General features: G+C 40.4%; 1 protein-coding gene across 2 annotated transcripts in view; it reads right to left on the reverse strand.

Annotated features, from left to right (window-relative positions):
* LOC126259709 (sodium/hydrogen exchanger 2-like) overlaps positions 1 to 14376 on the reverse strand; it is a 1006529-nt gene that overhangs the window by 43658 nt on the left and 948495 nt on the right. For both annotated transcript variants that reach the window (XM_049956680.1, XM_049956681.1), the window contains one exon: positions 734 to 799. In XM_049956680.1, the coding sequence (XP_049812637.1) occupies positions 734 to 799 (66 nt within the window). The remainder of the gene's footprint in view (positions 1 to 733; positions 800 to 14376) is intronic.

Raw genomic sequence — 14376 nt, forward strand, 5'->3', positions numbered from 1 at the left:
ATGCGGTGTTTGGAAGTAGTGTGGCAGCATTCAATTGCTAGAAAATGGAAAGATATCTACTACAGGAAAAAAATATCTGTAACAAGAGAATGAAGCTACCACATTAAAACTGTATTTCTTTTATGATAGTGGATGTTTTACTGTTGCCTTTAAATCAAAACTAAAATGCAAATACAACAGTAACTACTTACCAGCCAGATGAAAAACACTGTGACCTGTATGCACTGTAAATATTCATTGCACATTTTTGGGATCTTCAGAAACACCATTTTTGACTATGTTATGATGATTTGAAAAAGGGTATCAGCCCAAAACTAGTCATCAAATGAATAAAAAGTAAAAATTTGCAACTTGAACTGATTCTTTTGTTCTACTGATTAACACAAGTTGCTGACCCAAGCTACTCAAGCATACTCAAAGTTCATAAAAATGTAGTAAAAGACAGATTGCTACTTACCATATAGAAGACATGGTAAGTTGAAGACATGCACAATTAAAAGATACTTTCCCACCTGCCTGCATCTTATTGTGTCTTCTTATGGTAAGTAGCAATCTGTCTTTTCCTACACTGTTGTGTATAAAAACACAGATGCAGAATGTAAGAGCTAATTTTCCTATTGCTGCCAGGAAATCAATCACATCATAATTTTCCATGTTTCAAGTGTGTGGCTGAAACAGGTCATCACAAGCCATCAAAATAATTTTGGAGACTATTCGAAGTTTAGAGACTTACCCGGATATAAAAGTCTCCTCTCACTCCAGTTATTTCCTCAATTCCAGCCATAAGGTTTGTTATTACCTAAACAAAAATACAAAAAAGGATTACTTTTTTGTCAATATTGTCATTCACAGTTTTAAGTGTAACTATTGTGTATAGGATTTTTGCTCAGCTAGCTGCAAATGACTGCATATAGCAATGAAACAAGTATCTACATTTAGCCATCACCACAGTTTAACTTAATAATTGTTCATCATAAAAGCTGACTTATTGTCTACTGTCTGTATTATTCAGGGATGCAACATCAGCTTGTGTCCACGTGATGCGCTCTGAGTAATAATAAATAATGGACAACACTGGTTGCCAGACAATCTTTGGATCTCCTGGCTGAAGAACATGATGCCTATCTTTACAGAGAATTTAATTAGCTCTTCTTAGGGCCTATCAAGATCTGACAACCCAACACAGAAGGGATAAGTTGGGCCAAATGCTAGGTCCTGCATAAAATTCTGGTAGATAATGATATTGACATCTTAGCAATTTAGGAAAACCATTTTTACTGTGAAGACCAGGTAACCAAAACAGAGAAAATACCAGGATATGACTGGTTAGCAGCCAAATATCATCATATGCATGGACCTGCTACATTTGTCTGCTCCTCTGTGGAAAATGGAAATGAGCATTTGGCGCCATTGGCAGGGAGGCCCCTTATGGGGCAGGTCTGGCCGCCTTGGTGCAGGTCTTATTACATTTGATGCCACACTGGGCAACCTGCGTGCCAGATGGGGATGAAATGATGATGAAGACAACACAACATCTAGTCCCTGAGTGGAGAAAATCCCTGACCCAGCCGGGAATCGAACCCGGGCCCACAGGACAGGAATCCGTCAACGCTGACCACTCAGCTATTGGAGTGGACTTCCTCTGTGGAACATACCCACCTGATTAAGACAGCCATCACCAACAATGCTAACACAGTAATCATCAAATTGGGAGAAATAACTATCAGTAATGTATGTAAACCTCCTGCCACTGATTGGACACCTGAAACTCTGCCTCTACTGCCCTACCCAACAATTTATGTGGGCAACTTTAACAATCCTCACACACAATGGAAATAAAGAACCAACTTTAGCCATGGAGAAACACTAATATCCTGGGATGATGGTAACAATCTGTTTCTGCTATTTGATGCAAAGAGAGAACGGATCTTTTAAATCAACAGCTTAAAACCTAGAATATGACCCTGATTTGTGCTTTGTAAGCCAAAACAATGAGAACATACTGCTGAAAGAGACACACACAACACTTCAAGACTTTCCACACAGCCAACATCAACCTGGCCTAATTGAAATATGAAAAGGCATCCCCTGGTCAGGTCCAAGCATACCCCTGATCAGGTTCTATCCCTGTCCAAAATGGAATTTTAAGAAGACAGACTGGAAGAACTTATCCAATCACCTTGATAATTATGTAGGCTGGATTCCACCTACTATCAAAAGCTAACAAAGGTTAACATGAGCAACAACTGAATCAGCAAGAAAGACCTTCCATAGATTATTCTGCAAGTTGTAAATACCAGGATGGAACGCTCAGTGTGAAGAACTATACGAGGAGTTGCACTTTCAACATTGTAGCACTGTCAGCAATTGTGATAATCTAATATATAAGAAACTATCAGCCTTGATTGCGGTAATGAAACCAACCTTTACCTAGGTTTCAGCCCAAATAATTGAGCCTCTATTGAGGCTGATAGTTTCTTGTGTATACACGGAGTTCCTCCAATGAAGGCTCAGGGAGATAGCTGCTATACATACTGGACATGGCTTGACATGAGAAATGGACAGTAATTAGGCAGAAGTCATAAGGATGCTAGAGGTGAGGTGGCCTTGCACTCAGACAGGATTGCAAATCACAATGTGATCACATTGCCGACTCTAATAACAGCAAACACATAATCATCATTGAAATACCACTTAAATATGACATAAAAGACTCATGTGTAAATAGAGAAATTATTTATTCCCTGAAACAGTTTGAGGAGGTATGCAAAATGTATCAAAACACTCAGTTTCTATCTGTTGACTACCTGCAGAGAGAAAGTTTCACAAAGCATGGAATGCACATAAATGGAAAGGTATGAGACTTCTCAGCTATAAAATTCTGGAAATGTTGATCACAGCTAGCAAAAGAATAAATGATGTGTCTAAAGTAGCAGAACCAACTGTAGGATGCCAATCACAAACAATGGCACAGTAGGCATCACCGACTGCAGCAGCTACTGCCACTTCAGCAGAACCAACACCAGCAGCAGGTAAATCAGCATTACACAAAAACAATACTATTATCAGAAGCAGCAGCAACAACCAAAAAAGCAGTGTCATCATCATTCTAGTCAACAGCAGAACCACAACCACCATTGGCAACAGCAGCAGAGCCACAGTCACCAGTGGCAGCAGCATCCCCAGAATCATTATTAACAGAAACACAGGCAACAAGGGAAGAATCAACACCAATAACGGAAAATGCAACATCAACACTAGCAGAAGTAGTAGGAGCCACTCATCCCCTTAGCGTACCATCTGAAGGAGCAGCCAACCTTGGAAAAATCATCAAATGGTCGTATACTGAGGAAGAGGAAAGCAGCAGTTCCATTGCATCTCAATGATTTTTTGCTGAAGGGCTGCAGGAAAACCATAGTAGGATAAGTACAATTGTAATGTACTTACATACTAATGTGCAGTCTCTTAAGAATTAACTTATTGAACTTCACTATTGGATGGAAAACTTAAACTGCAGTGTGATTTCAATAAATGAAAACTGGCTTAGCAATGAGGAACTAAAATTAAGTGTAACTTTTGAATATGAATTGGCAACCAGCTACTGTTGAACAAGTATTAAACATGGTGGTGTATCTGTGTGTGTTAAAAATAGTATGAACCTAAAGATGTAAGTGGACTATACATAGAAGCAAAATTTGAAGCTGCAACCATAATGTTGCCAAAACAGGAAATTATAATAGCTTCAGTATGCCACCCACAAAACTCAGTGAAGACCTGTTTGAGGAACTTCTGGAGAAATTGATACTCTTGTTATTCAAATACAAAGATTACAGAATAATAATGTTTGGTGATATCAATATACACATTAGATTTAGGAATAGAAATGCTGGTCACTTGCTAAATACGTGAAGACCCCTTAACTTCAGTTGCATAAATGACAAACCCACAAGACAGGAAGCAAACATAGATAACATAATATGTAATTTTTACCTAAAGAAAACAGAATTTGACACTGTCAAGCCAGGCATTTCAGATCATGAGGGACTTTGTCTCAGGCAAACTCTTTACAGTAAAGCAACTGAAACTTCCGCAGACTGAAGAAAAATTATAGGACCAATTAATGAATCAAAGCTGAACAAGTTTATAAGTATCGAATTTAATAAAATGGGGTAAAATAATAACCACTGCAGGTGCAAATGAATCTACCAGCAAATTTTTAGAACTGTTAACTGAAAATTTTGAAGCATGTTGTCCTAAACGCTGCAAGAAAATATCAAAGCAAAATCGTTACACCAAACCACAAAATCTAAAAAGCTGTTACACCCCACATCTAAGTAGAATAAGGATCATAATGCTACTCTGTCATGATAGCTCTCAGCACAATAATGCTGACAAGGAAATGTATATGAAAGTGCAAAAGATTTACAGGACTGAATCCAAGGCAGCTAAGTGCAAAGCAAATGATACATGTATACTAAACTCAGAGAATAAATGCAAAGCTGCATGGAAAATTATTAAAACAGAAATAAACTGTGATGATAAAGTATACCAGACACCAATTCCTCCTGATATTCTAAATGCACATTTTGTCAGTCCTCAATCAGATAACAGCATAATGGAAGATGTGAGTAAGGCAGAGACACTGCTGTCAGAAATGAACAATAAGCAGACAGACAGCTTTCACTGGACTCATATAACTGAAAAGATGCTCAATGAATCAATAGCTAAGCTCAGTAATTCTAGAGCAGAGGAGTACTATGGTATCTCAAATTACGTTATTAAATATATCAGACATGAAATTGTAATGCCACTGACTAAAATAATCAACAAAATTTTAAATGAAGGTAAATATCTAGAATGATTAAAAATATCCTTAGTTAAACCAGTACATAAGAAAGGAGATATAGCATCTCCAGATAACTATCGACCATTATCACTTATACCTATAATATCAAAAATAATAGAATACTGCATGCATAAACAAATGAGTCAATATTTTGAATATAATGATATACTTACCTCCTCACAGTATGGTTTCAGATCCAGCCTTTTTACAGTCAAAGCAGTTGAGTTGAGAGTATGGTAGCAAAAATATACAATTGTATTGAAAATAAAGATATTATCTGTGCAACACTGTTGGACCTCAGGAAAGATTTTAACATGGTTTCCCACAATATTCTCACAAAAAAGCTCTACCACTATGAAGTGAGAGAGAATCCTCTATACCTAATTCAGTCTTACTTGGACAACAAAAAACAGTTAGTTAAGGTAAATAATCAAATGTCACAATGTCTTCCAGTTGTAAAGGGTGTACCTCAAGGATCTGTTCTTGGACCTTTCCTTTTCATTATTTATATGACTGATTTACCTGCAGTTGTACAATGTGATGCAGTGCTATATGCTGATGACACAACACTCATCACATGTGAAACCAACCTTGAAAATGTGCAACACAGCATGGCAGTGGCAATGAAGAGATGCACTACTTGGTTTGAGGTAAATGTACTGCAGAAGAGTGATAGTAAAACTGAATCAATTGTATTCAGTCTGAATGCTCAGTCATGATAATGAAATAGTAAAATTATTAGGAATTCATATAGATCAAAAGCTCAGCTGGAATACCCACACAGGGAAGTTATATGGAAAATTGGCATGTGTCATCTACACTCCTGGAAATGGAAAAAAGAACACATTGACACCGGTGTGTCAGACCCACCATACTTGCTCCGGACACTGCGAGAGGGCTGTACAAGCAATGATCACACGCACAGCACAGCGGACACAACAGGAACCGAGGTGTTGGCCGTCGAATGGCGCTAGCTGCGCAGCATTTGTGCACCGTCGCCGTCAGTGTCAGCCAGTTTGCCGTGGCATACGGAGCTCCATCGCAGTCTTTAACACTGGTAGCATGCCGCGACAGCGTGGACGTGAACCGTATGTGCAGTTGACGGACTTTGAGCGAGGGCGTATAGTGGGCATGCGGGAGGCCGGGTGGACGTACCGCCGAATTGCTCAACACGTGGGGCGTGAGGTCTCCACAGTACATCGATGTTGTTGCCAGTGGTCGGCGGAAGGTGCACGTGCCCGTCGACCTGGGACCGGACCGCAGCGACGCACGGATGCACGCCAAGACCGTAGGATCCTACGCAGTGCCGTAGGGGACCGCACCGCCACTTCCCAGCAAATTAGGGACACTGTTGCTCCTGGGGTATCGGCGAGGACCATTCGCAACCGTCTCCATGAAGCTGGGCTACGGTCCCGGACACCGTTAGGCCGTCTTCCGCTCACGCCCCAACATCGTGCAGCCCGCCTCCAGTGGTGTCGCGACAGGCGTGAATGGAGGGACGAATGGAGACGTGTCGTCTTCAGCGATGAGAGTCGCTTCTGCCTTGGTGCCAATGATGGGCGTATGCATGTTTGGCGCCGTGCAGGTGAGCGCCACAATCAGGACTGCATACGACCGAGGCACACAGGGCCAACACCCGGCATCATGGTGTGGGGAGCGATCTCCTACACTGGCCGTACACCACTGGTGATCGTCGAGGGGACACTGAATAGTGCACGGTACATCCAAACCGTCATCGAACCCATCGTTCTACCGTTCCTAGACCGGCAAGGGAACTTGCTGTTCCAACAGGACAATGCACGTCCGCATGTATCCCGTGCCACCCAACGTGCTCTAGAAGGTGTAAGTCAACTACCCTGGCCAGCAAGATCTCCGGATCTGTCCCCCATTGAGCATGTTTGGGACTGGATGAAGCGTCGTCTCACGCGGTCTGCACGTCCAGCACGAACGCTGGTCCAACTGAGGCGCCAGGTGGAAATGGCATGGCAAGCCGGTCCACAGGACTACATCCAGCATCTCTACGATCGTCTCCATGGGAGAATAGCAGCCTGCATTGCTGCGAAAGGTGGATATACACTGTACTAGTGCCGACATTGTGCATGCTCTGTTGCCTGTGTCTATGTGCCTGTGGTTCTGTCAGTGTGATCATGTGATGTATCTGACCCCAGGAATGTGTCAATAAAGTTTCCCCTTCCTGGGACAATGAATTTACGGTGTTCTTATTTCAATTTCCAGGAGTGTATGTGCTGTACAAGATCAGGAGCAGTGTCAGTAGAGAACTTCTGCTATATGCATATTTTGTATTCTTCTGCACCCACCTGAGTTATGGAATACTATTATGGGGCAATTCCATAGGCTCAAAATTAGTGTTTAAATGGCAAAAGAAAGCCATAAGGTGCATAGCAGGACTTAGCCCATATGAATAATGTCAAGATTATTTTAAGAAATTAAATATAATGAGAGTGCCTGGCCTGTATATTTACAAGTGCCTTATCTTTGTTAAAGAGAATTTGAGTAAATTTGACTTAAGGAAGATAGTTCATGACCATAACATAAGAAGTGGACATACAATTAATATGCCATATGCTAGGCTTGCAAAGCCACATAACAGTTACAAATATCTTGGTCCTGTCTACTTCCACAAATTTCCTACAAAAGCCTACACAGTGCCAGTAAATAAATTCAAAACTAGTCTTCTGAAGTGGGTGAAAGGTAAAGTAATTTACTCTGCACAAGAATTCCTTGAGTGTGTGATGCACTTTTGTTATGAGAATGAACAACAAATTAACTGCAAACTATACATACACCACACTGTGCAACTATTTTATTACTGTTTCATGTATTTATTGTAAATTATCTGTTTGATTATTTATCTGTCATTTATCTTGTAATTGATCTGTTAGGAAACTTTTTGTTGTTATTGACATTTGCATAAATATTTATTGTATCCATCTTGGATTATTATATTGTGATTAATGATGTTTGTCCAAGTTATTATTATAGTGTTAACACTGACAACACCAATTGCAAGTAAATATGCTCAAAGGTGGAATAAAACATTTGTATTTATATTTGTATGTTGTGACTACTTGAAGAACCCCATGGGACAAAGCACATACCATATGTATCAGTCATTAATTCACAGCTGTGAAGACACCTATCCCCCACCAGACAGTATTTTGCAGTCATTTAGTGTCAAGGAAATAACAATGGCACTCAAAGAAGTTAAAGCAGGAAAGGCACCAGGACCTCATGGAAATCATCCTGAATTCATGCTGAACAGTGGTCAGTGTACCAAAAAATGGCTAGCAGAGTTCCTTACTGATATCAGATTGAGAGGAATGAAACAGTCCAAAGTTATCATTATCCTTGAGCCTCGAAGACCAAGCAACGAGCTGAAAAGCCATCACCCAATAGCCCTTCTTAGTTCAACATACAAGCTTCTTGAAACAGTCATCCGAAAAAGAATCTCTGCTATAATACTTGAGAAAATTCTGACTGAACAAGCTAGTTTTCATCTAGGAAGAAGCTATATAGACCAGATAATATCACTCACAACCTACACAGAAGCAGGCTTTCAAAAGAACTCAAAACATCTACTGCATTTATAAATCTCTCAGCAGCTTATGACACAGAGCCACAGTCTTCTCTGCAGAGTCATTTAAATAATCCCATGCAGGAAAACAGTCAAGCTTATTAGTAGCATGTTTGTTGGTAGCTCATACTGCACAACAGGAGAAGCTCTTCAAGGGTGTTAAATGATGGACTACCTCAGAGATCTCTCCTTGCTGCACTACTGTTTAGTCTGTACATTTCCATTATGCCTGAAACTAGGTCTCATAAGTTTGGATATGCTGATTAGTGGGTGCTGGCTGTGGGATATCAAAATTTCAAAGAAACGGAAGTCAGCTTAACATCTGATTTGGAAATAATGGGAACTTATTTTTGGAGATGGAGACTGAAACCAAATCCAACATAGACAGAGATGGCTTGCTTTCATTTGTACAACAAAATATGATGAATAAATGAATGCAGGTCCATGTTGGTGACTGAATACTTTCCTTCTCACCCTGTCTGGTAAGTCTCCCCTGACCTTGGGTGCTGCATGAATTTTCTAAACTGTGTCCCTTTCCCTAAACATCTCCAGTCCTTTTCCTTCACCCCTCTTCCTTCCCCGTCAACTCTTCTGCCAGAAGAAGGAGCCACTGGCTCTGAAAGCATGTAAAAGTTAAACCTTTATGTGTGTGTGTTCTCCTGCCGCCACTTGGTGACTAGATTTTTTATCTATCCATTTATATTACATTGTCAATAATTTATTATTTTCCTTGTTATGTGTTGTTATTTGTATTATATTTAATATTTTGTGTAAAAGCCATATGACAAATAAATAAATGTATTACACACTGCTGGGTGTGGAGAGTGAGAGGTATAAGAACATTTGGAAAGACAAAATCAATTTTGATCTGATGACAGTTCATGCCACCAGGGGAATAATAAAAGTAGTGATAATGGTTTCAAAGTCATCTACTAGCAGGTGGTGTACTAATGTAGCTACCAGTGTGCTATCTGTGTCTACCCTTCAAAAAGGAAATGCTTGTTTGTTGCAAATATTTAGTGCAAGCAGACACAAAGCCATGGAGATGTACTTGTGCTTTCTAAGTCAACTGAGCAAGTTTGAGAAGAGCCAAGCTGTGCCCTCCTGAGTGGCAGGATGGTCCTTTTAGATAATGCCACAGAAGATGGACCTGTCACATTGGTTGTGCAACAATGCTGGCAACAGTGGACATTCTCACATTTATGGATGAGATTTTGGGAAACCATGGATCACAGACAGACAGCAAGGTCATCTTTTCATAAAGGCAGTAATGGCACACTTTACAGCTTTCACAGCATAAATAAGTGCAGTTATAATTCCAAAAATGTCTTCATGAACTGTTGAAAACCAGTTGCCAACAGTGGGACTGTTGGCATGCACACCTCAAGCTCACATCATGGAAGTTAATAGGAATATAAAAAAAGGGAGGAAGGTTTATCTGTTTAGCAAGAGTAATAGAAGGCAGATTTCGGACCACCTAACAGATCAAAACGAAAATTTCTGTTCCGACACTGATAATGTTGAGTGTTTATGGAAAAAGTTCAAGGCAATCGTAAAATGCGTTTTAGACAGGTATGTGCTGAGTAAAACTGTGAGGGACGGGAAAAACCCGCCGTGGTACAACAACAAAGTTAGGAAACTACTGCGAAAGCAAAGAGAGCTTCACTCCAAGTTTAAACGCAGCCAAAACCTCTCAGACAAACAGAAGCTAAGCGATGTCAAAGTTAGCGTAAGGAGGACTATGCGAGAAGCGTTCAGTGAATTCGAAAGTAAAATTCTATGTACCGACTTGACAGAAAATCCTAGGAAGTTCTGGTCTTACGTTAAATCAGTAAGTGGCTCGAAACAGCATATCCAGACACTCCGGGATGATGATGGCATTGAAACAGAGGATGACACGCGTAAAGCTGAGATACTAAACACCTTTTTCCAAAGCTGTTTCACAGAGGAAGACCGCACTGCAGTTCCTTCTCTAAATCCTCGCACAAACGAAAAAATGGCTGACATCGAAATAAGTGTCCAAGGAATAGAAAAGCAACTGGAATCACTCAACAGAGGAAAGTCCACTGGACCTGACGAGATACCAATTCGATTCTACACAGAGTACGCGAAAGAACTTGCCCCCCTTCTAACAGCCGTGTACCGCAAGTCTCTAGAGGAACGGAGGGTTCCAAATGATTGGAAAAGAGCACAGGTAGTCCCAGTCTTCAAGAAGGGTCGTCGAGCAGATGCGCGAAACTATAGACCTATATTTCTGACGTCGATCTGTTGTAGAATTTTAGAACATGTTTTTTGCTCGAGTATCATGTCGTTTTTGGAAACCCAGAATCTACTATGTAGGAATCAACATGGATTCCGGAAACAGCGATCGTGTGAGACCCAACTCGCGTTATTTGTTCATGAGACCCAGAAAATATTAGATACAGGCTCCCAGGTAGATGCTATTTTTCTTGACTTCCGGAAGGCGTTCGATACAGTTCCGCACTGTCGCCTGATCAACAAAGTAAGAGCCTACGGAATATCAGACCAGCTGTGTGGCTGGATTGAAGATTTTTTAGCAAACAGAACACAGCATGTTGTTATCAATGGAGAGACGTCTACAGACGTTAAGGTAACCTCTGGCGTGCCACAGGGAAGTGTTATGGGACCATTGCTTTTCACAATATATATAAATGACCTAGTAGATAGTGTCGGAAGTTCCATGCGGCTTTTCGCGGATGATGCTGTAGTATACAGAGAAGTTGCAGCATTAGAAAATTGTAGCGAAATGCAGGAAGATCTGCAGCGGATAGGCACTTGGTGCAGGGAGTGGCAACTGTCCCTTAACATAGACAAATGTAATGTATTGCGAATACATAGAAAGAAGGATCCTTTATTGTATGATTATATGATAGCGGAACAAACACTGGTAGCAGTTACTTCTGTAAAATATCTGGGAGTATGCGTGCGGAACGATTTGAAGTGGAATGATCATATAAAATTAATTGTTGGTAAGGCGGGTACCAGGTTGAGATTCATTGGGAGAGTGCTTAGAAAATGTAGTCCAGCAACAAAGGAGGTGGCTTACAAAACACTCGTTCGACCTATACTTGAGTATTGCTCATCAGTGTGGGATCCGTACCAGATCGGGTTGACGGAGGAGATAGAGAAGATCCAAAGAAGAGCGGCGCGTTTCGTCACAGGGTTATTTGGTAACCTTGATAGCGTTACGGAGATGTTTAATAAACTCAAGTGGCAGACTCTGCAAGAGAAGCGCTCTGCATCGCGGTGTAGCTTGCTCGCCAGGTTTCGAGAGGGTGCGTTTCTGGATGAGGTATCGAGTATATTGCTTCCCCCTACTTATACCTCCCGAGGAGATCACGAATGTAAAATTAGAGAGATTAGAGCGCGCACGGAGGCTTTCAGACAGTCGTTCTTCCCGCGAACCATACGCGACTGGAACAGGAAAGGAAGGTAATGACAGTGGCACGTAAAGTGCCCTCCGCCACACACCGTTGGGTGGATTGCAGAGTATGAATGTAGATGTAGATGTAGATCTTCCAGTCACAGCACAGCATCAACATACATGACTTGACCAGTGTCACCAGAGGATGAAATTGAAGGTCTGCAGAGATTAATGCAGATCTTGTCTGCATGCAACTGAAAGTCATTCACGCATATGGCACAGATCTGGTGAGTTCTGTTTCAGAGAGTGCTTTTGTGCAGGGGATGTTCCTCCCATTTCAGGCCTTGTGGTCTTGGGAGGGATAAGCTAAATGTTTGTTTATCTTTGGTGTCTGTGGAGGGAATGGTGACCATTATTTGGTATGTGCAGAATGTTGTTTGACAAGTTTACCTGTTAATCTTGCAAAACAAATATAACACAAAATAGAGAGATGCAATGAAGAATAGACAAAGATGGAACTACTGAAAATTTATTAGATGAAAAGACTATTTAGTATTTGATGTGGTAGTTCATGAAAGAACTGGTACCTTTGAACTGTACACACAGGGCCGTACATAGAGTAAGAAAAACACAGAATATAATAAGCAAGTTAATGACTCCATTTGATATAGGATTAAAAATATTGGTACATAATATCAAAAAGATGAAGATGTTTTCAAAGCAGTCAGACTACAGTGAGTACTTTTTTTAAGAAAATTGGGACCAACCAGGTAGCTGGACCATACAGTGCAATCACTGAACATTTCTACACAATTCAAGAGCAATGAGGTAGTGCTGAAAGTACAGTTTTCAACAGGGTACAATTGATTTATGTGTGGATACATATTATGTTTCAGCAGATTCTGTGTTGTTTGCCTTAGATGGATGATTAAATATGCAGAAGTTCCCAGTTCACTGGACATAAAATTTAAGTGTACAATGATATCATCACCAATGTGAATTATACAAGCTGAGATCACATGTCTCATATGAGACTGCCATGCATATGGTCTGTGCAGATGTCAATACCACCATGACACTCATCCACTTGTCATTCATTCACTTTTCTCCATTCAAACATTGTGTCCCGTAAATATAATCATGAAGAATTGTCAGGGATGTGAAATGAATCAGTTTCTTCATTAACAGGCAGAAGCAGCCAATGTAGGCTTTTTCAGTAAACTATACTAACATGCAATTGCAATTGGATACTCGGAACCTACCTCCCCCCCCCCCCCCAAAAAAAAAAAAAAAAAAAAAAAAAAAAAAAAAAAAAAAAAAAAAAAAAAAAAAAAAAAAAAAAGGGGAGCATCAAAAGCAGCAATTGTGGGGAGGGTTACTTTTGTAATTTCTGTCTGTGGTAAATCATCAAAATTTTTACCATATGCTCTTAAGATGATGTTTTCAGGAAGTTTCAAAACTTTCTTCAATATCAGTCACTGAGATCCAGAGATTCAATGTTACCATACTTATGCATGTAAAATATGCATATAATATCAGGTCTGAGGCTTAAATGTAATTTTAACTGATGTAGGGAGCACACGGCAAGAGTCCTGGGGACACTGCAAGGAGCTCTGATGTCTCCAAGCTATTTTTTTATTGCCTTGTTTCCAACAATGAAAATTTATGACATGATGTTTCTATTTACAAAAAATTATTTTGTCATATGCGATTCTTTGTGCTTGCAAACCAAAGACCACATTTTTTTGTATACTGTAGGTGTAGCCTAAAATCCTTATGTAAAGTAGCATAAAGTGAGCTTGCATTGGATGGGAGACGATTTTGTTTTAAGGGTATATTATGTGTAATTCTTTGTTGTTGATATGTGTCGAAGTATATAAGTTTGGCAAAGTATATAAATAAACTGTCAAAATTTTACTAGGCTACAGAATTCATTTCATATAAGCAGCACAACCTGCTGTAACAGGTAAAAAAGGGAACCAGTTGAAAAATGCTCCTGTCAGAGCACAACAAAGGAGAATATGCTCCTCCTTAAAAGCCACTGATAAAAAAGTGAGAAACCAGCTGCCTACATCCTCAATCTGCAATCCTTACCAAAAATTTTGACATGCAAACATTGGTGCTTTTTTGTGCTGAAAGGGAGTAGTGGAGAGAGAGAATGATGGTGGAATAGAGAGGACACATAGCCAGTGGGAGAGAGAGAAGAGACAGTGATGGTTTGGGGGGGGGGGGGGGACTGGCAGTGAAAGAGGAAGATATATGGATAAAGACAATAGCAGTGGGAGCAAAAGAGAGAGGAGACAGTGGAAATGAACGAGAGAGAGATGTATGGAGACCACACGTAGGCTTGGGACTCTGAACCCCCACTTTCCAGACTGGCTAACTTTAAAGTGAAAAAATTTGCCCACTTCTCCACACTTGCACAACCACGTTTTAAAGTTTCCCAGTCCAGGGGTCAAAACCTCAAGCAAACCATCCCCAAGGACATGTTGGGAGAGGAGACTGTAAGTAACAAAGAAAGAGACAGTGGTGATGGATGAGAAAAAGAAT

This window comes from Schistocerca nitens, chromosome 5 (genome assembly GCF_023898315.1).
Source record: "Schistocerca nitens isolate TAMUIC-IGC-003100 chromosome 5, iqSchNite1.1, whole genome shotgun sequence".
NCBI classification, from domain to species: Eukaryota; Metazoa; Arthropoda; class Insecta; order Orthoptera; family Acrididae; genus Schistocerca; species Schistocerca nitens.